The sequence below is a fragment of the Bradysia coprophila genome, unplaced genomic scaffold (genome assembly GCF_014529535.1).
Source record: "Bradysia coprophila strain Holo2 unplaced genomic scaffold, BU_Bcop_v1 contig_232, whole genome shotgun sequence".
Taxonomy (NCBI): Eukaryota; Metazoa; Arthropoda; class Insecta; order Diptera; family Sciaridae; genus Bradysia; species Bradysia coprophila.
In genome coordinates, this window is record NW_023503493.1 from 12,630,458 (window position 1) to 12,657,874 (window position 27,417).

The 27,417-nt window shown below is 34.1% G+C and overlaps 1 protein-coding gene across 3 annotated transcripts in view; it reads left to right on the forward strand.

Annotated features, from left to right (window-relative positions):
* Positions 1 to 8,048: 8,048 nt before the first annotated feature.
* Positions 8,049 to 27,417, forward strand: part of LOC119076730 (pair-rule protein odd-paired) — a 40,033-nt gene continuing 20,664 nt past the window's right edge. Inside the window, exons 1-2 of one of the 3 annotated variants that reach the window (XM_037183646.1) lie at positions 8,049 to 8,128; positions 8,372 to 9,495. In XM_037183646.1, the coding sequence (XP_037039541.1) occupies positions 8,607 to 9,495 (889 nt within the window). In that variant the 5' untranslated portion in view covers positions 8,049 to 8,128; positions 8,372 to 8,606. Of the gene's footprint in view, positions 9,496 to 27,417 lie in introns of all 3 variants that reach the window. The other 2 variants (XM_037183644.1, XM_037183643.1) reach the window with 2 other exon arrangements.

Below are 27,417 nucleotides of genomic sequence, written 5' to 3' on the forward strand. Positions count from 1 at the left end.
CAAGTCTGTTATCGCCGCGACTGCACACCTGAAAAATGATTATCGTCAAGGGCTCTCCTAGTATACAAATGACGTTTGCAACGTTATGCAACAAGATAACCTAAAATCAATATCCACCACAACACATACCCAAATAGCTATACACAATTTTGGGTTAAAGGATTTTATAAGGGTAAGACCTAACAAAACACAGATTCGATGCTTTATCATTGTAGGAAGCACCACGCATGCACTAGGTGTAATAAAGTGTTCATCAAATGCAGCTGCATATAATTATACTGTTCAGATATCTACTTGTGGGTGACCAAATTATTTGAACATAATTCCAATGTTGTCACAAAACTTCATGGAATGGTATTGTCAACAATTTCTATAATGAAATACCAGAAAATTGTTTGACCGGACTCATATAGAGGATAGTCATGATAGTTATTTTGATTGAAAATCATCGATTTTAATTAAATTTTCCATTTTCTGTCGACAACAAATATCGTAGAATCGATTTGAATTGAATTTAATTATCTTTCATTACGACATTGCTATGAAACAATAACAGAAACCACAGAATAGGCTCATATGATTCATCGAAACCGCAAAAGCTCATTATGTTGCCGCAACTAAAACCGTTCCTAGTTAAATGTAAAGATCAGAAATTAGTTTCAATCTGGACATTTTGTAAAATTGTATGGTCCAGCTACGTCGGTATATTATTTCAATACGAGAATTAAGAATTATATGCGAGAAATACTTATTGTTTCAACTTTGGTTACAACATTGATTACAAACCGAATACATTTGGATGGGTACTTTTAAAACATTCTTCTGGTCCCATCATACCACGAAGAACGAAAAGGACAATTGTCTAAAAAATTTTGGATAAGGATTTCCGAAGATCTTTCTTGTCATCTGCTATCAACCAACAAAATAAGCAATTAACATGAATAATTTCCTCTTATATTGCCAGCTACAACTAATGAAGTAGTAGATTTTATTTCAAACAATATGTGATACCAGCCGATACAATTCAAATAAAGCAACAGATTTGATGATGCTCACCGTTTGTCATCGATATAGTAACTCCTTTCAATCTGAACATCTTAATGCTGCTTTTGTGAACATTTGCGAAGAATTAATTACACATAACACATAAGATATAATTGTGAGCGTTGCATAACATTCCATGCTAACATGTAACTGTGACTGAGCCTGGTATACAGAGATTGTAAGACATATAATTTTAAAACGTCTGACCCCTGGTGACATTCTGGATAGTCCAGAAAATATTTAATTGAAGAAATTTGTTTAAATGTGTTTTTCCCATGCCTCAAGGGGGAGGTTTCATTTTCGGAAGAGTAAAGTGAGGTGTCGGAAATAGCTGAATGATTTTTCTGACATGTTTAACCATTACTATTGACTAAATAATGTAACTTTAGCACGTAGGAGATCGAGGCCATTTGGACAATGTAAATAAGTCAGATTCAGGGTGGGCGATTCCATTTGAAGCGGGTGGGCGAGTTAAATTTAATTTTTAGTAAACTAAACCTATTGTTTTTGTGTGTCATTTTATATTTTGGGCGAAAAGTAGATCAGTAAACACTTTCAGTGTTTTTTGGGCGAAAATTAGATCAGTTATCACTTTCAGGGTTTTTTGAGCGAAAAGTAGATCAATAAACATTTTCATTGTATTTTGGGCGAAAAGTAGATCAGTTATCACTTTCAGTGTATTTCAGCGTAGAAGCAGATCAGTTACCATTTTCAGTGTTTTTTGCGAAAACTGGATCAGTGAACACTTTCAGTGTATTTTGGCCGAAAAATAGATCAGCGAACCCTTTTATTGTTTTTTTTTCGCGAAAAGAAGATCAGTGATATCAAATCCAGATAAACAGAGAATAACGAAATAGTGATCCTTGTAAAGCCTTCCTCTCAGCTGTGTAAGGTTCACATACCAAGACTTTTACAACCGACAAGAGCATATTCTGCAAAATTCAAATCTCCAAAATATAAGCTAGATCAACGATACGAATGAAATATTCAAAAAAAAACTCTTGCAGTGAAATTGCTACGTAAAAAAAAATCAATTGCAAAGAATGAGATGATGTATGTTGTTGTACCTCATCAATTAAATTGATGTCATAAAATTGTTATTAATCATTTACGATGAAATTCTTTTTTTTTGTGTACGAAACTAAAGAAACAGAAACTCTCAACAACCAAACAAATCATAGCCATTCGTATGTGCACGCACATAAAAATGATTTTGATGGTTAATAAATAACTGAAAACGTACATTATAATATGTTAATATCATACACATCATACCTCGACATCATATACGTTATCTATGTTATACATATGTGAAGCATACACATAAGTATATCTAAACCATTTAATAAATTAAGATAAATTCCTTAATTCCACTCTGCATATTGAATGTTTACATTGACTTACCGCTGTGCCAAAGAAAGATCGAGTTATTTACAAAAGAGACTTTTCGGGTTATTTATTGCGACCAAATTCAAATCGATTCTAAACCAATTCTTCAACACTTTTGGATTTATTTTTTTCTCTTTCAAATTTTTGTTTTCTTTTTGTCGATTTCACATTATTTGTATAAATTTACCATATTTCATGTTGAATACACTGACTTTATCCGTAATATACTTAGCCATATAGACTCACCTAAATGGCTGAATTATGTATATGAGGATTTGAAGCTGTGAGAAATTATTATGTGAGAGGAAAGTACACAGACTGAACGAAAAAATATCTGAGTTCTGATTGAATGGTCAGGTTTAGATTTTGATAGTTTGTACATGAACAATCAAATGTGAACATGAAAGCTCTTAATCATAGAAAACAAATTGGAATTGTTGGCGCCGGATTATCTAAAAATGAGAACATTAATTCACTCAGATCTGTGTGTGATTGATAAGAATCTGTAGAAAAATAGAGCTATGACAGAGCTAAGTGAAGGTAGTTTGTGATTGATGCTGGCACGAAACTTACCTACAAAATAGTTCGAAGGAAAGTGGTCAAGAGCGCTCAAGAATATCTTTTTTCCGCTCCACAATTTGTGTGAACAGTTGCGAATCAAAGTTGGCTTAAAACTTATTTTCAGAAGTTTTTGACTGACATGACTATCTAAATACAGAAAGGGTACATGTACAATTAGCGAATTCTAAGAAAAGTGAAATTTCATTAATTTAACTTTGAATAGTTTTGAATCGTCTGACGAACTCAATAGAATTTTTTTTATACTTCAGAAGAAGAAACATCATCATTCTATTAGGAATGAAGACAAATCAATGAAATTTTATTTTTCTTATAATTCGCTAGATGTACACATATCCTTGCTGCATTTAGATACTCATATAATGTGCTCATATAATCTGCATATGTGCATATAAACAGGAGAACAGAATACTGATCAACATCAATGTTGTGTAACAACGGTTCCAAATTAAATTTGAAACGAAAGAGTACTTTGTTGCTCTAGTGGTCAGGGCAACTGTGTACCTAACAGAAGGCCTGGATTCGATGCCCGCACGGAGTAGCTTAAGCTTTCCTTTGCAGATCTAATTTAAAAATTGCGGACTCATATAATATTATAGCTAAACAAATCTCGAAGAAGATTTAATCGTTTACGTGAAATGTTCCTAACTTTTGAGAAACTTCAACCATATCACCATTTATGATGACTAAATCTGTTACTTCTGTTCTTTGTTGTCGATAATAACACACGATGAACCTTTATTGTGCGGTCGATAGGAAATAGTACATTACGTACATCCTTGCGTACATCACTGTTTCGAAATTTTTTTCTGTGCCGGGACGTTTGTCATGTGTGTAATTACTTACTTTCGCGGGGTGCTGCAAGAACAATTTAACTTACTCAAAAACCCGAGATAAATCATTGTTTTGAACTGTTGTGTTGTACATTTCTGAAGGAGGGATACTTGGATCATCAAAATTACCACAAGAGCATCGCTTTCATCATTTTTGTCCTTTAAACGTACAATCTAAGTTTTTGCAGTTTTACAATTTATGATGTATCGAAAACGTGAAAGCTCATAAGAGCAAGGCTGTAAATTTTGGGGAGGTCACGCAGATCGTTATTTTAGTAGATACTCGGGACTTCTGATGATTTTACATATCACCTCAGTACAGCGACGAGAATAATCATATAAGGTGGTTGTTTACATGAAATCCCCATGAAATCCCCATGAAATCCGTTATTTTATACAGTTGCCTGTGGTGTGTCAGGACGACGAATCACAGTGGTCAAACAACTCTGTTTTACAGAATTTTTTGATAGATCATCAGATGATCATCAACTGTGTATTCGCAAAAATTGCTTGTGTTTTTCGACATCGGACAACAGAAGCTTTAAGAGTCTTTTGCATTGTTTATTGATATTTAAAACAAGCCTAACAATTCATGGGCGATCCATTTTTTTTTGTTTACAAATAAACACCGCCGCGCCGACATACAGTGAAGAAAATACGACAAAATTGTTGAGCGGTATTTCTTGTAAATCGTATACGTATAATGGTGGTTACGTCCCACTTTCTCAGCACCTCAAACACATTATATCTCTCTGCTTAAGAAGCAAAATTTAAATGTTCTGCCTTCAGTAATTAGAAATTTAAAGAAATTCAAGAGAATCCGAGAAGAAAAAAATAATAATAATCAAACTCAGCGCAGTCTGTAGATATATATTGTTACAATAGACACAAAAATTTTGATATTAATACTCTGCATGTATAATGCATATACACATTTGTTTGAAAAGAAGCCGAATTAATTCAATATTGTTAATATCGATTGATCTTTCTCATCTCAGATGGTGTGCATTCAATTGTTGTGATTGGAGATGAGAATCTCCTGCAGTGCTTTTTGAATGTACCCATTTTTGGGAGTAAGGAAAATATATCTCACATTATTAGATTGTTATTAACTCTTATTTTTTTAATTTATTTTTTCTTTACACTCCGTCTGTTTTTGTATTGTTAGGTGTTCGATAATAATAGCCAGCACCTGTATGATCGGCGGCATATGACTGGAACTTTTAATCATCTCAAAAGGTGTAACGGATATTGTATTGAAATTGTTTTGATGTTTAATACTTTTCATTGTTGTTGTTGGCTGTGCCATTTATTTTAATTTAGATTTTTACCAATCCTTTTGTTGTTCGGGCAGCATGAGACGCTGTGTGAGAGAATGGATAGGCCCTTAGTTAAGAAGGGTTCTACGGTATCCCCATACTGTCCTCTTATTCAATTTAAATTACTAAAATCAAACAGTTTTGGTCTACGAACTGGTTAGATTTGTTAAAAAAACAAACGCCGATTCACTTGACATTCAAATTCGATAAGAGTACTTTATGCAACTCAGTATCATAATGTGCAAAATCACCACACTTTAGATATCTCTGTTGCATAAAGTGTTGTATAAAATTTGGTGCCTGTGGCCTCGTATGACAATTGACAGTTTCACATCTAGTGACTAATAAAGCACTTTGCACTCGATGTCATAATAGTTTTATTTATGCCATCCAGTGATAATGGTAATTCATGACATCGAGTGCGAAGTACTTTATTAGACTCTAGATATGTAATGTACATGTCAAAATACGAGTGTCGAGTGTGTCTAGAAAAACATTTATCACCGAGTTGCCCTAGTGCTATAATCCGATTTGGGGGCTCTGAATGATTATAGGCAAGCATCTGTTACTCCTTTTGTTAAAAGGGTAGCAAAATGTTAGATACGAAGTCTTTTACTTCATTTGTTTTAACATATATTTTGCTATATACGATCACATGAGTCAGAGGTTATTACTTAATTTGTCATTGCTGTCGTTAACAAATGATTCTGTTTTATTGTACTTATCTCGTATTTGGATCTCGATCGCAAAATATAAATGAGACAAATGATATGGAAATGAGTGAAGTTTACCGAAGCCATTGTCATCTTTTGTTTCATTAAAAAGTGAAGTAAATTAAACCTTACCTCCCGTTTTGGTGTAAAACGCAATATGTATGGCATGGACTGACTGGACATGTTTTTTCGACTAGTGGATTTCCATTTCCTTCGATTCCCAATAGGTATACATTACTTAACAATGGGGCAAATGATAGAAATGGTATTTCTTGTGTGAAATTTACCGATCGATGCGCAACCAAGATCGGTAAACACACAAGAAGTACCATTTCCATCATTTGCCCATTGCCAAGTAAGGTATTTTATTCAAAAACTTGAGGTTAAGTTTTGGCTACATGTAGTAAAGCACGACAGAGTAAAGTTAACCAGGGAGGAGCGCTGATTTGACTAGGGACCTGAATAATCTAGTAGCCCTATATTTTTTGCGAATAAAATTTTTCAATTTATGTCAGTGTTCATTTAAGTTCATTTTCATCCAGTGTATTAGGTCCCTTATTTGACGTTTCGAAAATGAACCGCTCCTGCCTGGTTTATTTTACTCTGCCGTGAGTAAAGTTAACTTTAACTCAAGTTTTTGAATAAAAGAATAATTTCCTAATCGGTTGGAAGGAAAAGTGAATTCTGTTTTTAAAAAAAATAGTAATTTGTTCACCGAGAGAAGAAAAGTTGGAAATTTGATTTCGAATGTGTTGCTTGTGGCCAAAGAAATTTCCTACTTCTTTCCCGGGGTCAACACAACACTTATCACAAGGCTTCAGAAGTTTCAGCTGAGGTGAGAAATTGACTATTTTCTCGCCTGCGTTGTAAAAAATAAATTCCTGTCTCGGCATTTTTATCTCGTAAATAATCAAAGAACTTATTTGTTAAGATTATCACAATCCAATCTAATTCGTGATTCTCATGCAGTTGATGGACAAACTAACTTACCTCTGTAATCTACCCTTTAAGTTTTGTGTAACAGTTTCATGAGACCAACAAAATTGTTCTATAATTTCATTGTATGAACCATTTAACCTGTTACAGACGGCTGTCATCTGTTATCGACAACGACAGTAATAATAAACGACAAGCTCTGACTAATGAGTCTCATATAGCAAAAAGCAAGTTCAAAACAAATGAAGTAAAAGATTTCTGAAATCAATCTATGAAAATCTTCGATCAAACGAAGTAATAGATCAGATACTAAAATTGTTAGTATGCTTGCCGTCTGTTCATAAAATCATAAAACAATCTTCTCACGTCCATGCTCGCATAACGCTCAGCATACACTAATCAACGAAACTCCTCGAACAAGTTAATAAACAACAAATTCTTGTCATATCCGATCCCGCCCATTCTATAAACGTTAAAACTCTGCGTTTAAAACGCATATTTCGTTGGTTAGTTCCGGAAACCAACCACACTATTCGACTCGCCCACCGTAACATGAAAAGAACTCGTTTCGAAATGAAAATCTGTACCCAGAATGCGCAGCATGCCCCTTGTCGAATCACCAGGCTTGCTGTGTTTTCAGTTCACGTGTTGTTTTTGTTTGGGTTGGTAGCGGTTATTAAACTGTGGCATGAACATTTTTTGTTGCTTTTTGCACTTTGGTGGAAAAAGGATTTTTTTGGTGGTAAAGAGAAAATTTTGTTCAAGAAAATTGAATGGGAAATTGGTTGAACATTTTATTCGGTTGCGAAAATTGTTCGGTAGAGAAGGCTTTCAGGAGACAATGTATTAGAAATAGTTTCATTTTTGAACAAACTGCTCAATCAATTAAAATTTAACAGAGGCAATGGAAAATTCATTTTCTTCAAAGTGCACTGAAGGCTATTTTTGTACAACCCTTAAACTGAATTAAATTTTCCAAATGTTGAATTCATTCCAACCGAAAATATAACACTGGAAAATGCTGATAAAAGAAACATTACACTCACTCACACACTCACACACAACAACAATCACCATTTTCAAGTTCCCTCTCTCCAAAAAATAATTCACACCATCCATGCGCACCGAACGTATTTCTCCATTACGATGGAAAGAGACGATCGTATGAATCGCTGATAAACCCCGCCTCCATTCCGTATATTTTGGTATTAACGGTTGCCTAGTTATTAAAGACTCACTATGGGACGTAGATTCCTGTAGTGAGGTCAAATCTTGATAGAATTTTTGAATTTAGTCCCGCTGCGAGTGTCGTATTGTAAGCATCATGCTGACTCGAAACGTTTGTATCGCGATATTTGTTGAATAATTTTCGTTTTATAATTTTTCTGGAGGATTTTTTGTTGGTTTTTTTTGGGGAAAGAATAGCGAGAAATGATATTGTTTCTGTTGTGAACAAAATGTTTGAGAAATGAGAATTTGCAATGAATTTTACATTCAATTTTTTTATGATTTTATTTGTTTGAAGCTAAAATAATTGACGGAATTTTCGTTTTCACAGATCTTGTGTCATACTTGTGTGTAAATTGTGTGGTAATAGAATTACCAAAATTGTGTTTTGAATCCAAAAAAAAGAAGAAGAATTCTGTGTTTTCGTGACTGATCGACTTTACGTTGACAGTAGAGAGAAAAGAAATAATAAAAAATTGCGCAATTTCGATTTGGTGCAACAATTTAAAGAAGAAAATCGGGACATTTAACAGCAAAGCGTTTACAGAGACAAAAACAATTTAAAAATGATGATGAACGCATTCATGGAACCCGCCGCTCCACCACATCATGCTCATTTAGCATCGTACGGTCTAAAGATGTCACCCACTCATCCGTCTATGATGCAAGACAATACCATGACAATGGGCACCACACACACGGATATTTCGTCGTCAACCGGTCAACATCCATATCAGACCTCGAATTCCGGATATCCGACCCATCCACATCCCGCCTCACACATGGGCCACATAAATGGTCCGCCAATATCCAGTTACTCGCGCGATTTCTTACTTAAACGACCGGATAATGAATACTTTCCAGCGCCGACAGGTCAACCGCAAAGCGATTCGATGCTATTTCCATCCATCCATCACACGCATCCTAGTGTACACGACAATCAATTCGGCAATCACAATTTCCAGCATCACCAAATGCGTATGGGCATCGTACCGGAATACAATCCATACCATCATCCGCACCAAACGAATTTTCCGCCGGTACATCATCACAATCTGACGAATCTGCCAGTCAATCCGAGTTCGTCGGGCGCATTTTTTCGTTACATGAGACATCAGCCGGCGGCTAAACAGGAGATGCAATGTTTATGGGTGGATCAGGAAACGTCACCGCATCAGATCAATCGTAACAAGCAGTGCGGTAAAATGTTTAGCACAATGAGTGAAATTGTTGGACATTTAACGGTCGAACATGTTGGCGGGCCGGAGTGCACAACGCATGCCTGTTTTTGGATGGGATGTTCGCGGAACGGTAGACCGTTTAAAGCAAAATACAAATTAGTGAATCATATTCGTGTACATACTGGAGAAAAACCGTTTCCCTGTCCGTTTCATGGCTGTGGAAAAGTGTTTGCACGATCGGAAAATTTGAAAATTCACAAACGGACGCATACGGGTAAGTTTTGTTTCGTTGCTATTAGTTATAGAGAGCCTCGTCTTTTCGCTAGCTCATGTCACAATTTATTTTTGTTTATCCAAATGTCAAATTAACTCTAATCACCATATTCCGTTCAAGTGGATAATTTACCACAATACAATCAATGCAATCAAGAGACCTCTTGACAGAAAATCTTTGAGCAATGAAAATTTTCCTTTTTACACACTTAATCTCCCTCGACGACCCCAATTTTCTCGATTATTATTTACCCATTTACCCGATTAGTGATTTCATTTCGACAACATTTTGAGATGTTTAAGTGGGTGACACGTGTTGTATACGTAATATATTCCTCGTCGCATCAGAAGTTGGTCGTTGCGATGGTTTTGCGTAATTGACTTCTCGATGAAGTGATGTTTATTTGATGCATTGTTTGATTTATACGTGATTATCGTGTCGGGAAGGGGACTTCGGGTATTGTTTAGAAGTTGTAAACGAATTACCGTTCGTTTGTTTTATAATATTGAAAGTTGTGCATTTGAACGCGACTGCCTCTGGTGAATTTTAATTATTTTTTTTTCAACGTGTAAAATGGGAGGATTGGCACTTGAAAAGTGAGAACATTTTCTCATGATTATTTGAAGGGTAATAAAGGGTAATATGATTCAGGATTGGTGAAATTGTACCAGTTTTCAGTATTTTGTCTAGTGGAACTATGAATAGTAATCATACGAGGGGTCATACGACTACTCAAAATTGTGTGACACAATTTTCTCATTTCCTCGAGTGTTTCGCTAAATATTCACAGACTGTTCCTCTAACATATGACATTTTCTCGGCGTGTTGTGACACCATTTCCCGAGTCGCGTCGGTAACCACTCGTAATTATAGAAAAGTGTCAACCCGACTCTCTGATGATTCTTGCGAGATAGAGTGCTCTCGTGCCAGTTGCATGAAGGAAACGTAAAATCGGAGAGAACTTGAAATGTCCGTATTCACTAAATGACTAAAATACCTGAAGAAACTTTCCTGAATGAACTAAATACGACAAATTTGCTTTAGCCGGACATTAGATTATTATGTTGTGCTATTCGATTTAAAGGTCTTTTTGTTTCCTATCCATTACGGTTATCCTAGACTCAACAATTCTGTTAAAAGATTTTTTTTAGTTCTTCAAACCAACCACAACCTCAGACCATTTTTTTTTTATTTTGTTACTCTAAACCGTAGAACGTATCTGATGTGTGGTTGGTTTATATTTCAATCGTCACATCAACAAAGCGACATGCATAATATTTCCTTTCCCAACTACAAAAAACCGTTTATACCTCAACGAAATCGAAAAATTCATTCAAAATGTGTACCACACATCATCTTGTACGTGGAGACAAAAAGCAACCCAGAAGTTTTTAGTTGAATGCCCTAATTTCGAGTTCAATTGATATAAATATTGGCAAACTTTCCACAATAGTTCCTTTTGTGAACATTTTGAAAATGTTTCCCCTACCGAAAAATAGTTTTCTCGAGTTATGTGTGCACTATATGATATAGCATTGGCATTCGTATTATGCCAGCTATTAATGTTCTATAATCGAGAGGTATCGTTGATGTAATAAAATATCAAATGTTCAGCCGAGATATCATCGGGTAATAAATATCCTTTTAAACGTTTTTAGTGATTATCGTGATAGAGAGTCCTTTGAATGTATGTGTGTTCAAATGTTGTTTATTTATACACAGGACGGAATGTATCCTGTGAAATGAACCGATGAACTTTCTGTCCCAAAATTTCTGTTCAATTTAGTGGGTTGTTTACAAGTATGGTTTGACTTTGGGTCATTACACTGTAAGTCACTAAAGTAATTAGTGGGCTCGAAGAGTTTTATGATCACAAAATATGAATTTACCTGAATTTTTCCGAAAAGAAAGTTGGGAATGTTCGTGTAATTTACTATAGATAGATGTTTGCAGGCCCGAAAGGCCTTTTTATTTTTTGTGTGAAGTCTTTTCAGAAAAGTGCATTTTATCAAAACGAGTTAAGTCCACTTTTCATGTATAACGTGAGCGAGAATGAGAGGAGATACCTTTCAATAAATCAACATTGGAAAAGAGAAGGGAAGAATGGAATTAACTGTTTTTGATAAAACACGTTCTATGGCCTTTTCGAGCCAGTCCGGCCCTGGATGTTTGTCCCTTCAACATGCTCGGAAATCTGACCGACGTATAACATGATCGTTCGAACAGGTAGTCTTCATCGGTTTCGTTTAAAAAAAACTCTTCTCCATTTCAATTTTACAATTGAAAACCTGTCACACGTGCGTTGTTTGGACTTGTCGAGAAATTACTTTTAATTTTAAATTTATGGTCTCTCAGTCTCGAAATTTCTGAGATGCCAGTTTAGCATCTCAATGTCAAGGAGGTGTCTTTGTAATTACCATCTTGCATTAAAAAAGTATTCTTTTTTCTCCCATGCATGATATGACTGGTATTAATAATGCCATATATCGCATCGCATGCACATTTTTTGATTTGTTAATTTTTTTTTTACTCCATCTTCGAAGAAAGAATCCTCCTATTTTCCAATCAAAACACAATCATGTTTAAATGAAATGATGTTTTTGAAACAAAAAAAAAAAACGCAACCACCACCAACAACAACAAATTATATTTTTAATTTCACACTTGACTTAATGCTATCAACAAAATAGTGACACGATTTTCGTGGTTTCTCAGCCCGATCATATTTCAATCATATATTTAACGTTTTGAACACACAAAAAAAATGAAAAGATTACAAACGAAAAATGATTTTTTTTTTCTACTTCGTTCATATCGTTCATATGAAAGAATTCTCGAAGGCATATTATATTTGTACGCCAGAGAGCTGCCAGTCTTTCTCTACCTCAATCTCAATTCAATTCTTTTATTTATAAAAATGTTTTCTCGTTTTTTCTTCTTTCATAAAATATTTATACTAAACGAACCATACGCAGTTCTTAGATCAATTTTTTGTTGTTTTTTTTCGAAATGCAAAAGATTTTTCAGATTATAGTCGGTTGTTGTTGGCGGTGGTGGTACGGGGGAATTGGAAGATATCTCTCATGCCTTACATATTTATCACATGGAAAAACGATTAAGAATAAAACCTCATTCCTCAATGCAGAAATTTTATCCAATTGAATTGAAAAATGATACGGGTAGGAACAACTGTGAATTGCAGTGCATTTATTTTATTAGGTTTCGTTTACTACTGAAAAATGGATATGCATTATTGAAAATGTAGGGAATTTGCTGGCGTTTTGGCGATAAAACAAATGTTCGAGTTTAAAAAATGTCTGTTCTAAATCACGGCTGATTATATGGAAGGAAAAATTATCGATTTGTTTCCGAGATGAAAAGGTTTATGTATGCCCGTTGGTATCGAGATAATTTTCAAATGAAATAGGTGAATGGGATTTATTTTATCGTTGGATTTTTAATTAGATTTTTCAATCAATTGGCAACAAGACTGTTGCTTGAATCAAACTTTTGAGTGGATACAAAGGGAAAATGCATTGAAGTACAGTAAATGTCGTCGAAATTTAGACAAGAATTCGCTTTAGCTGTTTGTCATCTGATACATTCATACAAACCAACCTGCTCATACGTCTTTATACGGTTTTACCACGACCATCGAGACTGCCATGCTCGTACATGTAACTATTTCATACATAAAAAGGAACTTTTGTTTGTATGAGTGAACCAGCTGAAAAACAGCTGATGCAAATTCATGTCTAAATTTTACTAATGTCGACTGTATCACATTTCTTCGCTCTACCTATCTCTATCTACTCATCATTGCAAATATCATTAATAATTGAAATTGGAAAGAGTTTTAAATCGTTTGATCGTTTCATGAAAATTCCTAAAAATACCGATGTCAAACCATAAAGGCCACATGACATGTAGCGTAGCCGCAAGACCTACTTTTAAGAATCAGAATTCTTGAAAATTCTTAAAGTTCTTCAAATTTCAAGAACTTGTAAGATGCTTCGAGAATTTTAAAGAAATTTTATTTTTCGAAAATAGGCCCTGTCCTGTATGGCCGACTGCCGGAATTTATATTGACAAGGTTAGAAAAAGTCAGAAATTTTAGTGAATCATAGAGCAACAAAAAACTTACTCCAATCCTTCACCATCCCGTCGCGCTAGGCGTGGTTTTAGGATTTGGTCTCAGTTAAATCCATCATCTCGTCTAATTAAAATATCTCTCCTTCGATATCATTTGACACCTTTTCCATTCTTTATGTGTTCAGCAAGGTCGCTTGATGCGCCACTCTAATTACAGATTTAACATCAGGGTTAAATACGAATCCTGCAGTTTTTCTTTCAAATCCGTCTTTAGTTCTAAGTTACTAATTAATCTGTGCAGGCTAATAAATGTTTTATTTGCTTGCAATTTCGTTAATTAATTACTTGCTATTCAGTATAGTATCCTGCCTTCCATTTTAATAGCTGGTAATGGCATATACATTATACGTACGTGTACCATAAAACAACAATGAAAAAAACCGATTGCCCTCTTGTCTAAGATCAGCATATAAATAATAAGCACCACAAGATTCAAAAGATAAATAAAATAATTCTCTCGTTTCTATTTTAACGAAATCGAAAATTGAGACAACCTTCGTTCCTTGTTTCTATATTATCTGAAAGAAACAAAAATCTCCGTCTGTCTTAGACTTTTCCTACATCTCATATACCTGTTTCTCGACCGATTAACATCTGTACATTTAATAGATCTTGGCATTCATATTTTACATTTTAAGCGTGACGTTGCGTTTAATTATTATAAATGTTTTTTCCGAACTGTTGACAGTCGAAAATCACGCTTTCTCGTTAACCAACAGAGAGGAGGTGGAACAGGCTAAATAAAAACTCTTGTACCAAATCTTCAAATCGAGACCCATCTCAAAAGTTAAGAAAAAATGGATAATTGAGAATTTTAAACGTTTCTTAATCACTCCAGAATCATTCAATTTCTTCAATCTATGATGGTGAAAAGAACCAGATAAATAAAAAAAATCGTTTGAACTGTACAATTGAATTTGTCTGAGACTCGCAACAATGTATTTCGGTTCTCAAAATTAGACTCAAGACAAAACGAAACGATTTCGATAATTTATCATAAAGTGTAAGAGCCAGAGCAGTGAATTGACGCTTCAAAACAGTCTGTCAAAATTATATACTAAACTGAATATGAGATGTGTGTTGTATGGGGATGTCAAAATTTTTTTTCTCCGTTTTGTTTGATAACTTGTGGTCCATCGCTTTTTGTTTTATGGGATATTCGAATTGGTCGAAATTATTCAACGATGTAGGTTGAGTTTTTGTTAAAAATAATTTTTTGAAAAATGTTTTTTGAAAATATGCGAGGAATGCTGTAGGAAGACGACGACTAAAGGTTATTTAAAATCCATTTTTTTCTTTTTAAATATGTTTGTTTGACCGAGAGCCATTAAGAAATATTTTAAGCAAATAAAAATCCAGTCACGAGGCGATGACTATTTCGCATTGAATTTTATCAATGAAACCTTCCGGGTTTTTTTTTATATAATCGGCAAACATGTTCAGGTAATTTGCACTAAATACAGAAACGGAAAGTGTCTCTTATCTGACTTTTTCGTTCAATTAGGATCCCTAATTGTCTTATCTTTTCTTGATCAAAATTACCAAGCCGGTAATACTGTCCACAATGCTTGAACATTTAAATTATTTCAATCACTTCATTCTACAAAAAATGAAAATAAAATTACCGCTACCGCACATCGTCAATACAAAGACCATCTTGAACTCAAACTCAAGAGATGTAAAACACCTTGCCAATTCATTGGAGTGCTCTAATCTGGTTTTAAGTACAGTTCTTGAACTTTTTTTTTTGCTCTTACGCTTTGTGGTAGACAAACAAAAATATTTTTCTTTTATATTTCTAGTCGAGTTTTCTACACATACTTCAAAAGCGTAATTATAAAACCTTTTGGCTCTTTGAATTTTGTGATGTTGCACACACATAAAAACGCATTGGAACCACTGTTGAACCGATGATTTTTGAATTGTTTTGTTGATGCGTTATTTTCTCTACTTGAAGAAGATAATCTTCTTTGGAAGGTTTGTTGCGATTTTTTTCGGTGCGGAATTTAGAGCTACTTTAAATAGTTCCCCCGGATTTACATTTTTTTTCTTCAAAAATATATTTTTTTTTTACTTTGCTGTTATGTGTATACACAACACATTCCATTCATGCTTGCCAAAGCATTAACTTCATAGAAATATTTACAATTTCATTTAATTTCTCCGTTAAAATACCACAGAAAGATATCGATCTGCACACGAAAATGGCAAAGTGACATCATTTCCTTTTCGAGGTAATTTCTACTGGACCTTTAAAACGGTACATGTTAGACTGGACGACGTTCGTGGCCGTTAAGACAAATATATTTTTAGTGTTTTACGATTTTAAAGGATTATCTTTTAAAAGACCCACAAACAACAAAAGGTTTTAGGACTTGCGAAAGAATCGGTAGCAGAAATGACACAATGACCACTTTCTGTAATTATCACTTGCAAATGGTTACGTTGTATGAGTGTTGGTCAATTCATAGATCGACACACACCATCAGTATTTTTACCAGTAAGGCCAAGTATACAGCCAGTCGGTTAAATTAAATTTTGACACAATGGGCGATCTGTCAAAATTTTCAGCTCGCGTGGAAAGATGTATGAGAATTTCATTTGACCGACTGGTTGTATATCAGACTTAAGAAACTGTTTTTTCTACAATTTAACACTGTTTAAAAGGATCCTCTAGATGAGTGAATGGAATCCCAGTTGACTATTGCCATTAATATCAAAAGACAGTCAACTCCCTGTTTTCGTTATACACATCCCCCGAAAGGGATAATTTAACGGTCAACAAAGATATTAATCACTGACACAATCCTCTTATGTCAATGTAGGCTTTCACCACACCCTTTCGATAATTCGTTTCGTTTAATATGAAAAAATGGTATACGCTTTAGTCTCATCAAAACGACGAACCAAAACAACAACAACCAATTTCATTGCATCCTCTCTCTATCGCTCTTCATTCCAATTCAAAACGAATAGGGAAAAAAAATGTATTATGCCCGTCCCAAGCAACGGACAAACATGTCAATCTATATCCTTATTTATCTCTATTACACAATATCTAGACCGATTTTGATCTTTTACTTGTGACAATATCAATATGTGTGTATATATTATGCATCAACGACCCTAAATAAAATGCTAAAAACATTTTTTTTTCTCGGTCTAATCCTTTCTAATACACCTCCTGTTTACTAAAAAAAATTTACTGACGATTGAAATTTGTTCCTGGCTGCGTCATGAATATAAGTTATGGGACAATGGATAAAGAATTTATAGAAAAAAAATTGTTTTTTTAAGTACTTCCATCCATAAACGTTAAATTTACGTAAAAAAAATTATCAAACTTATAGCAATGTCTATGTGTAGGATTCACCACCATTCACCATTACTATTTGTCTATCTCTGTTCGATTCTACACACACATTCCCTATTTATTTATGAGGTGCAACGTGTTTATATTCCGTATATGGAAATAAATTGAGGTGATCACAATGGATTGTTTATATACAAAGCCTATTAATGCCCCCTTCTTTCATATACATCTATATTTTGTTCCGCATAAATATGTGACTCACAACAAACGTGTTAGGTACGGTGTGGAAACAACAATGCTATATATAAGCACATCGACTAAAAATGTTCACCCTAAACATAATTTCGGCAAAAAGGATATTTCCCAAATCTATAGGCACAAACATATTGTTCCTGTTTTTGTCCCTTTTTACCCGGTGATCATTATTATTAAACACAATAATAAAACGAAAGAAGCTTTGCTGTATATGGATGGGTAATTCAATTCAACATTATTAGTTATCCCACCAATACGTTTAAAATGTAACAAGTTTTGTTGGAAAAATGTCTGCAATTACGTTGTTTTTTAGGATACAAACGGGTGGTGATAGTTGGGTTGACGTCCGTGACTAATGTGATCGGTGGTGGTATTCGTATAAAAAGGTGGAATATTTTTTTCGGGACAATGACAGTGATGAAACGTCTGGCTATTTTTTCACAAACCCTTGACGTTGCTTTAATCATTCAATTTTTGTCCTAGACTCCATTGCTTTCGCTAGATATTCCCAGGTCTAGAAAAATGTCATAATCCGGCATATTCCAAGTTGAAGGGCAGTCACATTTCCAGTTAGCAACTCTAAAGTCCTTCCTTTTCAGCTTTACGAAACTTCCCTTCTTCCCTTTCAATTCTCCTGAATTTTCTGTCCAATGCTTTCACACTTCGACAAATATTTACCGAAGGATCTCTGAATTTCCTTGCGCTCTTGAGCAAGCTTGCGAAAACGGTAAGACACATGTTCTTTGATCACAATGATGTTTCTTCGTCGAGGTTTTTTTCCAGTCAATGTTTTGACCTTTCACTCCCTCCCAGCAAGACTTACAGATTATAATAACAAAATTGATGAACTCAAATTTAATAACAAAAACAAACCCCCCCATATCCATATGGACCATATGTTCTATCTTCCCATACACCTTTATCGAAACGGCGGGAGTGCTGTGGAAACGGTAGGATCGAATTTAAGATAACACCTTAAAAATCGTATCAAAATCGGTAACCAGATCCGTTTCAGAAAGACACCACCAATATCACTCAAAGCATATATCGATCGACTGATCACCATTCGAAACCTATAACATAATCGCAGGGCGTCTTATTTTAACAGAAGACCAACAGCAACAACAACGTTAAATATCTAATGTTTCAATTTGACGCCTTTTTGACTGTGTCACTCACTTGAGATAAGATTTCTGTTCCTTTTTTCAAATTTTTTATTTTTATTTTGTGAAAATATTTTATTAACAAGGTTCTAGCTGGTGGCATTACAGAGAGACGACACCAATAAAAAAAGATGTCATCGAGCGTGTGTATTTCGTAATATAACATTAAAGAGTATAACGTATACACACCATGCCTTTATGCATATCGGTAGATATTTTTTTTGAAATGTTTAAATTTGTCGTATAGTTTATCAAGTAGTGTTCATGTAAAACATGACTCCTTAATCGACAGACGAACTAATGAAGTGTAATTAATGGTTGTCGCATTTTATTTTATGTCCATTTTTTTGGATTTTTTGTTTTCTTGTATTTTTTAGGTTTTACGTCTGGTTTTGGTTCAATATTAGCGCTAGGTCTTTTGTACTTTTTAGAGTGACAATTTTATGCTTGATTTTAATAGACGAAGAAAAACATTTGGTATAACAGACCTGTATGGATTGTTTGTAGCTGTATCAATGGTGTATGAGTCTACCGATTGAGCTGTTAGACTCAGATTTCACAAAACGTGAGCGGGCGAGTCACAGATCCCTTATAGACCAGTTTCTAAGAAGCTAAAACGCTATGGTCTGTGTCATACGTATTGAGCTTCAAGGTTCCATTAGTTTGCAGCGCAGTGATCAGTTGTTCAATGAACAGGCTCGCAGTGGTCTCTTCACTGACAAAAAAGAGTTCAAAATCTCACCTTTAGCAGATAACTTTGTCTCCAGGTAATCTAGAATAGCTTCCACAGCTGTAGCGCCTCATACAAAAATTACAACTGTAGCAGCTATTCTGGATTACCTGGAAACAAAGTTAGCTGCTAGAGGTAAGATTTTGAACTCTTTTTTGTCGGTGTTCCACCGAAACATCCTTGTCGGTCTCTCTAGATGCTTACACATATGCCACAATATTTTACTGTGACAACTAACATTAGCCGGGCCGATCAGTCTTGGCTGGACAAGCTACTAAATTTCTATCAATTCAATATATAGTATTCAATAAACTCTTCTCTACGTTACGCTCTGCGCGTTTTTACCTTTCGCACGTCCTTGTCATTCATACCTAACCTACTCGTGCGTTCATTCATCCGTCTATTCAATATTTTGCCATTGCAGATTGGGCATTCCAATCCAAAATTGCATCACTGCTATCCTGGCTAGGTATAGCTTCCAACTGCTACATAGCAACTTCCCATGTTTTACGTAACACATCGGCTCGGTGTAGTGATTTATCCCGTTTTTCGCAGGTAGAAAACAACGCAAAACCACAAACAAACTCGAAAACGATGAGCGATTCACTTTAGCACATTTATGCCACTCAAAATTCTTACCGATTGAGCTGTCTCGCGCACACATTCACCTGAGCGATAAAAACGTCATTAGGATTGAATCTGTCAATCATTTACACAAAAGGATTGACAGATTCAATCCTAATGACGCTTTTATCATTCAGTAAATCAAATCTAGTACTTCACTTTAGTAATACTAAACATTTCCTTTATATAATATGTGTAAGGGAAGCACTAGCCTTCGTTCATAGTTTAATTTTGTCTGTGGTGTCACAATCTGTTATTTACTTTTCCGTAAAAAACAAAAACCAAAAATTCTCTCACCAAAATGGTTGCCATATTCTGCTAGAGACCCAATACAGTAACGCAAATAAGTAAATATCAGACACATTTTGAAGGTTACACACATCTCTCAAAATAACCAGACAATCAAAGAATAAGAATATATACATCTACGTCTTCTGGGGCGTAGTAAACCATACTCCAAGATACTAAAACTGAAACAAAAAGTGTAGGTGTTTTGGGTGTTATTGGTGCCATATAATATCGTTAGAGATAGAGTAATATGCATAAATTTATAATGAATATGAATCAACAATTAATGTCTCGAATATTCATAACTTTGGATCGTTGAACTATGAAAAGTTGTAGTAAAAAAACATGCAAATGAAATGAAACTTAATATTTCGGTTCCAGACAACTGAATATACTCTGACTGTGTGTACAAATTCAATTAAACGGATCATCTCTTTTATTGATATTTAATATCGAGAAGAAGAAAAAAATGAATGAAATGCTCGTTTTGGATTAACTAACAAAAAAAAAAAACGATTCCCAAACGAGAGAAAAAAGATTTTTTTTCCTTGCGATTTATGATTAATATCAAATTGGAATATTATTTTTATTATGAATCAAAGCGAAGCAGAACGACCAAAATAATAATAAAAAAAACCAAAACCAAACTCAACATCTTAAACACAAAAAATCGTGTTTATGCAAAACAGATTTTTTTCCCGCAGCACGTTGGAATTTTGTCGAACTCACAGAAAACATTTTGACTGCGAAGAGAATTACAACAACAACAACAAAAATAATTTTGCTACGAAATTCTTGTTGCTGTAAATTCAATGTGTCTTAGATGGTTATGCCAAAAAATCCATGTGATTCCAGGTAAAACTGAGAGAGATGAGTGTTTTTGTGGTCTTCAGATTATTTTGTTCACATATATCTCTATAACGATTTTTTTTTCACTTCATCTTCTGTTTGTATCTTCTTTGGATTGGTGATGTTGGTTGTTGTCGTTTTTTTTTTCGAAGCAATATCGGTATGGACACATAACACAACAAAATATAAATTGGAAATGTCATTTCTTTTTAGAACAAAAATTTTTATCTTTGGCCAACATTTCACAAACAATAATCAAAACGATACACAAACTCAATGCCCATGTTTCAAATATTTAAAAAGAAAAAAAAGGAAGAAAAATCCCATTTCAAAAGTCACCTTTTCGATCATATCTTTGATCATATTAGGAGTATACATACAAATGCGAAATGTATACGATCTACCGTCTGGGATTAGATAAAAGATAACTTGCCACCACATAAACAGCCAGAGAAAAAAATGATTCTGCTTACCGACAGTATGTGCATTACATGATGATGCACGGTAATCACATAGTATAGTAGTATACTACTGTGTATACAGTCAAACCAATCCAATTTAGATTAGACGGCTCGAATGAGCACGAATAATTCTCCTTCGTTAAAATGATTATTGTGTTAAGACCGACGATTTTGTTGTAATTTTGTTTTCTTTTGTGTGATGACGAGTGGATTTCAAATAAAATCAGTCACTACAACTCCTCGATGATCGTTATTTGGGGAGGAGTTATTTTGAAGTCTTAACTTACTCGCTAGTCATATTGGTAGATTGAGCCTTTAAACTCTTTCTCCATCTAAAGTGAGCTCGTTGGCAGATTGGAGCTTTTTACTTAGAATTTTACATTGACATGCACAATTTAAAGCTCATTGACCATCCAGAGTGTACACATGGTACTGGTGATAACCCATTGTCAGTTTGAGCTTTTAACGTTGAATTTCTCACCGCGCGGTAAAAATGTAAAATTTTAAGCTCATTCTTCATCCAAAGTGTGCACGTGCTGATAACACAAAACTGTACATTTGAACGTGAGGTCGTACAAATCGACTTCAAAAGCCCATTATACAGTTAATTTTTAATGTGATGATACAGGACTTGAATATCAACTGCTTTAAGCTTTAAAACACATTTTGAATCCACACACACACACACACACACTTGGTAGTCATAAACTTCCCTCGTTAAAAGAAAAATTCTTGGAAATTTGCCACAAAGATCTACTCTTTATGCGGTTGAACCAACATACGCTATCGATAAAATGATTTAACGCAAATAATGTGCACAAAGTATTTAACAACTCAATGTGTAATAACTATACAGTTTGAGGTTTATGTTGATGCTGTTACATGTAATGTTCGTATAGAAACTGCTATCCACCCACTTGTGCTTTAACGATTTTGTCACAAGTTGTATGATGCTTTATAGGAAAAATGTTTGTCATAAAATGCTATAACTTACTTAAGAGCTTTGTCCATTTAACAATGGTTGTACTCTCATTCGTTGCCGATGAAATATTCTTAATTGAGGTTAATTATGAAACGATGAATACGTTTGTAGTTAACTGTATCGTGTTGTCCTCCATTAAGTTCATGATTATGACATCTGTTACTTGATTTGTTAAAAATATCGCCAGATGTTTAATCCAAAATCTTTTACTTCATTCGTTTAACCATACATTTTGCTGCATAAATTCACAATAATCGGAGGTCAACTCTTATTTTCGCCGTCGCAGTAGATAACAGATGATTTGCCGTTTTCACCTAAAAGGTGACGTTGGAGCGCCTTTTCGAAGGTCCGTCAAAATGTGCCCGGCTTGGTTGAGGTTCAGTTATTATTTTAAGAACACTCTTCTGTGTAAAGAATAGGTTTAAAACATCATCAGTTGAGATCTAATTTAAATGATTTATCGGCAGTTAGTTTGCAATTCGCTGCTTCCGAGGCTGCTTCCAACTTAAAAACAACACGAAAAATGTGAAAAAATAAAATCTATCGCGCCCTTCAGTCTACCTAAAAAAATCATCGAACGCTTCATTCACAGACCAGCAATATATTTATTTTCATGTTCAATTACGCGCAACGCGTACAAACATATACCAAAATCCACATGTTTCTTTCTCGAACACACCAGCACAAGTTGATATCCTTAATATTTTCTATCAACGATCTAATTAATTTAAAAACCTTTAGCTTATAAGCCGAAGAAAGTACACGGCAAGTATATTTATAAACCATATTTCATGCAGTACGTACGTTTAATACCTGTACGTATGTGTATTATATCTCTGTTCCCTTCCGAATTTTTTTCTTCTTTTTCTTCACCCGACTCATGAAGAATTTAAGATTTATTTACAAAATATAATTGTGAAATCTATCGATCACACACAGTTTTAACAGATGTTCTCATTAAAGATTTCATTGAGATTTAAATCAGTATCATTAAGTTGAGCGTAAATATTTACATTTCGTTTGATTTATATATAGATCCAGGTATGGTACTTCATCCATACATAGAACTGTAACGTTTCCATCGTGTTTGTATTGTGTTGGTGATATATGTACTGAGAGATGGAGTGTTATGAGTAAAAACATACTGATACATCATCTGCTGTACAAATTTCTTAAGTTTTCATATGTAGCTTAAAGTTTGCCGATTAGACTAAGTAATCTAATTGCATTGCAAGGTGTATTGAAACGACGACAAAATTACAATCTGGTGAACATTTGTGATTTTGCAAATTCAGCTCCGACAGCTTCAGCTCATTGCATAAAACTAGGCTATGGTCCATAGGGAACATGACTTGCAATCGAAGTTACTGGCTTTGCGTTGCACATGTCGGTCCTACAACAGGAAACGCATTTCAGGTTAAAACGAAAAAGTTAGACCTTTAATATGGCCCCTCTGTAGAACTAACATGTGCAACGGAAAGCCATAGACAGGAGGACGAGAGGAATCCACCTGAAGATTCAACTTATCTACAATTCATAACTCATTGGCAGGTGTTTTTGATCTTTTTTATGTAACTCTTTTGAAACTCATTTGCAACTCTTCCGAATAGTCTCTTTTAGGCGGTTTCAACAGAATCTTAATGAACATTTTGAGTGATAGTGAAGTTATCGGCTTTCCTTCGGACTTTTCTTTTAGTTGTCTTGGTCCTATTGCTACATGGACAATGGCCATTGGGCATTATGCTTTGAATCAGAGCCTAATATTTGGGAATCGTTTTTGAGAATTTTTGAGAATTTAGGGAATTTTAGGGAATTTAGGGAATTTTTGGGAATTTTTTGGGAATTTTGGTAATTAATTCCCAAAAATTCCCTAAAATTCCCAAAAAAAATCTTTTCTTTGCATTTTTATAATTAACTGCTCGTAAAAGATCAGGAAAAGTTCAAAAACCTTTAAAAACTATGTCCAAGCAAAAAAAATTGGATTTTTTTTTTGAATTTTAGTGAACTTTTGAGACTTGGTTCCCAAATATTATGCTCTGAAGGATATAATTCTTGTCGATGTACTCGCACCAGCCAGGGCGTATACTCTACTTGTAGGTCTCTCCAAAGCCGACATTAGTACAAAACTACAATAATTTAAGAGCAATCTACACTCCGACCCCCTATGAAATACATTTTTGATGATAACTTTTTATTCGAATTATTTTTGAAAAAAGTGGCCTCATCGTTTGGTGCCAGAACATATAAGGTTTCGACAGCCACTGGAATTGTCCAGATTGATGTAGTGTACTGAGAAAAAACTCAAAACTCCTAAAATTTGTGTCTTTTGTGATATTTTTTGGACTTTTGAGTTTTCTCGGCGTAGACTGCATCAATTTTTACAATAAGCCGCGAGCGTTAGTCCATATTATTTTTATTTCAATGAACACATCAAAAACACACTGAAAATGTATATTGATATTGGAAAAGTGAAATTTGAAATTCTTAATTTTAGTTTAAAAAGCCGCTCCAATTTTCAAAAAATCTCTCGCTTGAAAAAAAAACAATTCCGTGACTTAACAAATTGGGATGTTTTATTTGTTGACAGTTTGTTTTAATTGTGATCACCGAGATAACCAAAAAACCAACACTAACAAACAAAATATTCCTATCAGCTGACAGATACCTAATATCACATTTCGATTCTTTAGAGTTTCCGTACGTGAGTTCATCATGGCAGTGATTTTTTTAATTAAATTCTATAAAAAAATATAAAAATTTTTTATAACAAAACTAAGCTTTTATTAAAAAAGGCTCGCGGTTTATTCTGGTGGCTATCGAAACTTTATATGTTGTGGCACCAAACGATGAAACCACTTTTTTCAAAAAATATTCTAATAAGAAGTTATCATCGAAAATGTTTTTCATAGAAGGTCGGAGTGTAGACTGCTCTTAAAATAATTATTTTTGAGTTATAGCCGCAAAAAGGTTTTCGGTACCCTCTGACATGCTTTCACCTTTGAACACTTTAACCGAAAATTTAAAAAAATGTTCGAAAAAAATGGAAGATACGATTCTCTAGAATTGAAGACGAATCTATCACTCCTTAAAATCGGAGACCACTTGTTCCCCTATCACCATCACCTCCAGTTTTGGCGATATGCCGCTTAAGCTCAATTTACTGAATATATTATATTCAATATGTTCTGAAATATTTGTTGTTTTTTTGGGAATTTAGGGAATTTTTGGGAATTTTGGGAATTTTGGGAATTTAGAGAATTAATTCCCAAATATTAGGCTCTGCTTTGAATCTAGATTCTATTCTTATTGACTTGGTTCATTAGACGGATGCAAAAGTAATGCTTAATCGACAAAAATTAGTTAAATTGATGAACAAGTGAACAAGTGAAAGAATCCATTCAACCCCGTTACTCTTTCTAATCTCTTTACTTGAATCAATGATCTAAACTAATGTTAGAGTTTCTTAAGAATAAGAACCAATAAATTAAGGATGAACATCCACCCCTAAGACACATCTTTTACGAAATGATTCATTCGCAACAGAAAGACAACATATTGCTTGCGTGTGCGAGTTAAAAACCAAAACAAAACGCGTCATTTTTTTCCCAGGATCTTTAACCCACATTAAAATAAAAATAAAAAATCCGAAACCGATCAAAATTCGATCCTTTTTTTTATTAATATGAAAAGCAAATAAAAGAAAAACGCAAAAGAAAACCAGAGAGATGGTAATAACAATAAAAAAAACGAACCCGAGAAATATTCGAAATAAATAAAATTACTTAACAAATCACATTGTCACATAAATCACAATAAAATGAAATAAAAAAAAAAAGTTTCACTAGAATCGTGCACTTGGTGGAAAATTACAATAATTCCGAACATATTTGAAACAGTGAAAAAAAATTCGTTTATTGTTCGTTCCGTACACTTTTCATAATATAATATGCAAAATGTTCTTTTTTTTTTCTTCTTCTTGTTGAACCATTCAGCCAAAGGAGAGATAATAAATTGCACTTTGCATATTATTGCAACAATTTTTATCCATAATATGCAAACGGAAAATACGAAAAAAAAAAGAACTGAACAACATAACCATCATGTTCGAGTGTTCAGATTATTTATATTGGATATTATGGAAAAATCGGAGAAGAAGACAAGAGATGGGAGAGAAAAAATGATGGAAGTTTATATTTCTCGAAAAATAAAACTATTTTCTTCACAAAACATCCAAACTCCATAAACCACATTTACATATACAAATATGTTTTGTGATTCGAAAATAGCATACATGAATCCATGTTGCACATAAAATATGCAGGAGAACCGAACAGCGAAAATAAAAGAGCTACACACACCATACATTGCATAAAATATACACATTTTTTGGCGAGTACAACAGCAAAAAAAAAAGATGGTTTTTGTAATGTGCGCTCGTTGCAAGACAAAATTTGCAATGATGAATAAATACAAGCACTTCTCGATTATGGATGTGCGCATCTGTGGTTAACTTATTAGTACACACGAATTGCATTTATCATCTTTATATGGCAAATAATTTTATTGAAATTAATTGATTGTAATTATGTAAATAAGTGTTGGCAGCGATGAGATGCTCTAGGGAAGGAATCGGGAGAAAGAATTTGTGGTTCTGTAATTTGTTTGAATTTCATGTTTTTTGATTCTGGTACATGAATTTATTGCACAATGTTATCGTATGTACAGCCGTTTGTGCATATTATGTTGAGTTTATTGGAAAATTGTTTAAGATAAACATAGCCAATTTAATGCAGACAGATTTGAACAGTAGTTCTATTGAGTTACGTACATATTTGGAGGATGAAAATGTTTGTTCAGCAATTTTGTAGACTTGGTTTGGAGATGTTCTATGTTCCATGTCTGTTGTATTTCACTGAGATTTAGCGGAATGGATCGTTAGAGGAATTTCTTCGTTTCTTAGAATTACATGTGACGTTTGGACATAAAATCGATTCAACTGTTTCTCATACAAATAAGAGTGGTAATGGTACAACTGTTTAAGTAGGTTTGTTTGTATTAGTGGACCAGCTGAATCATATTCATGTACAAATTTCACTGACGTTCAC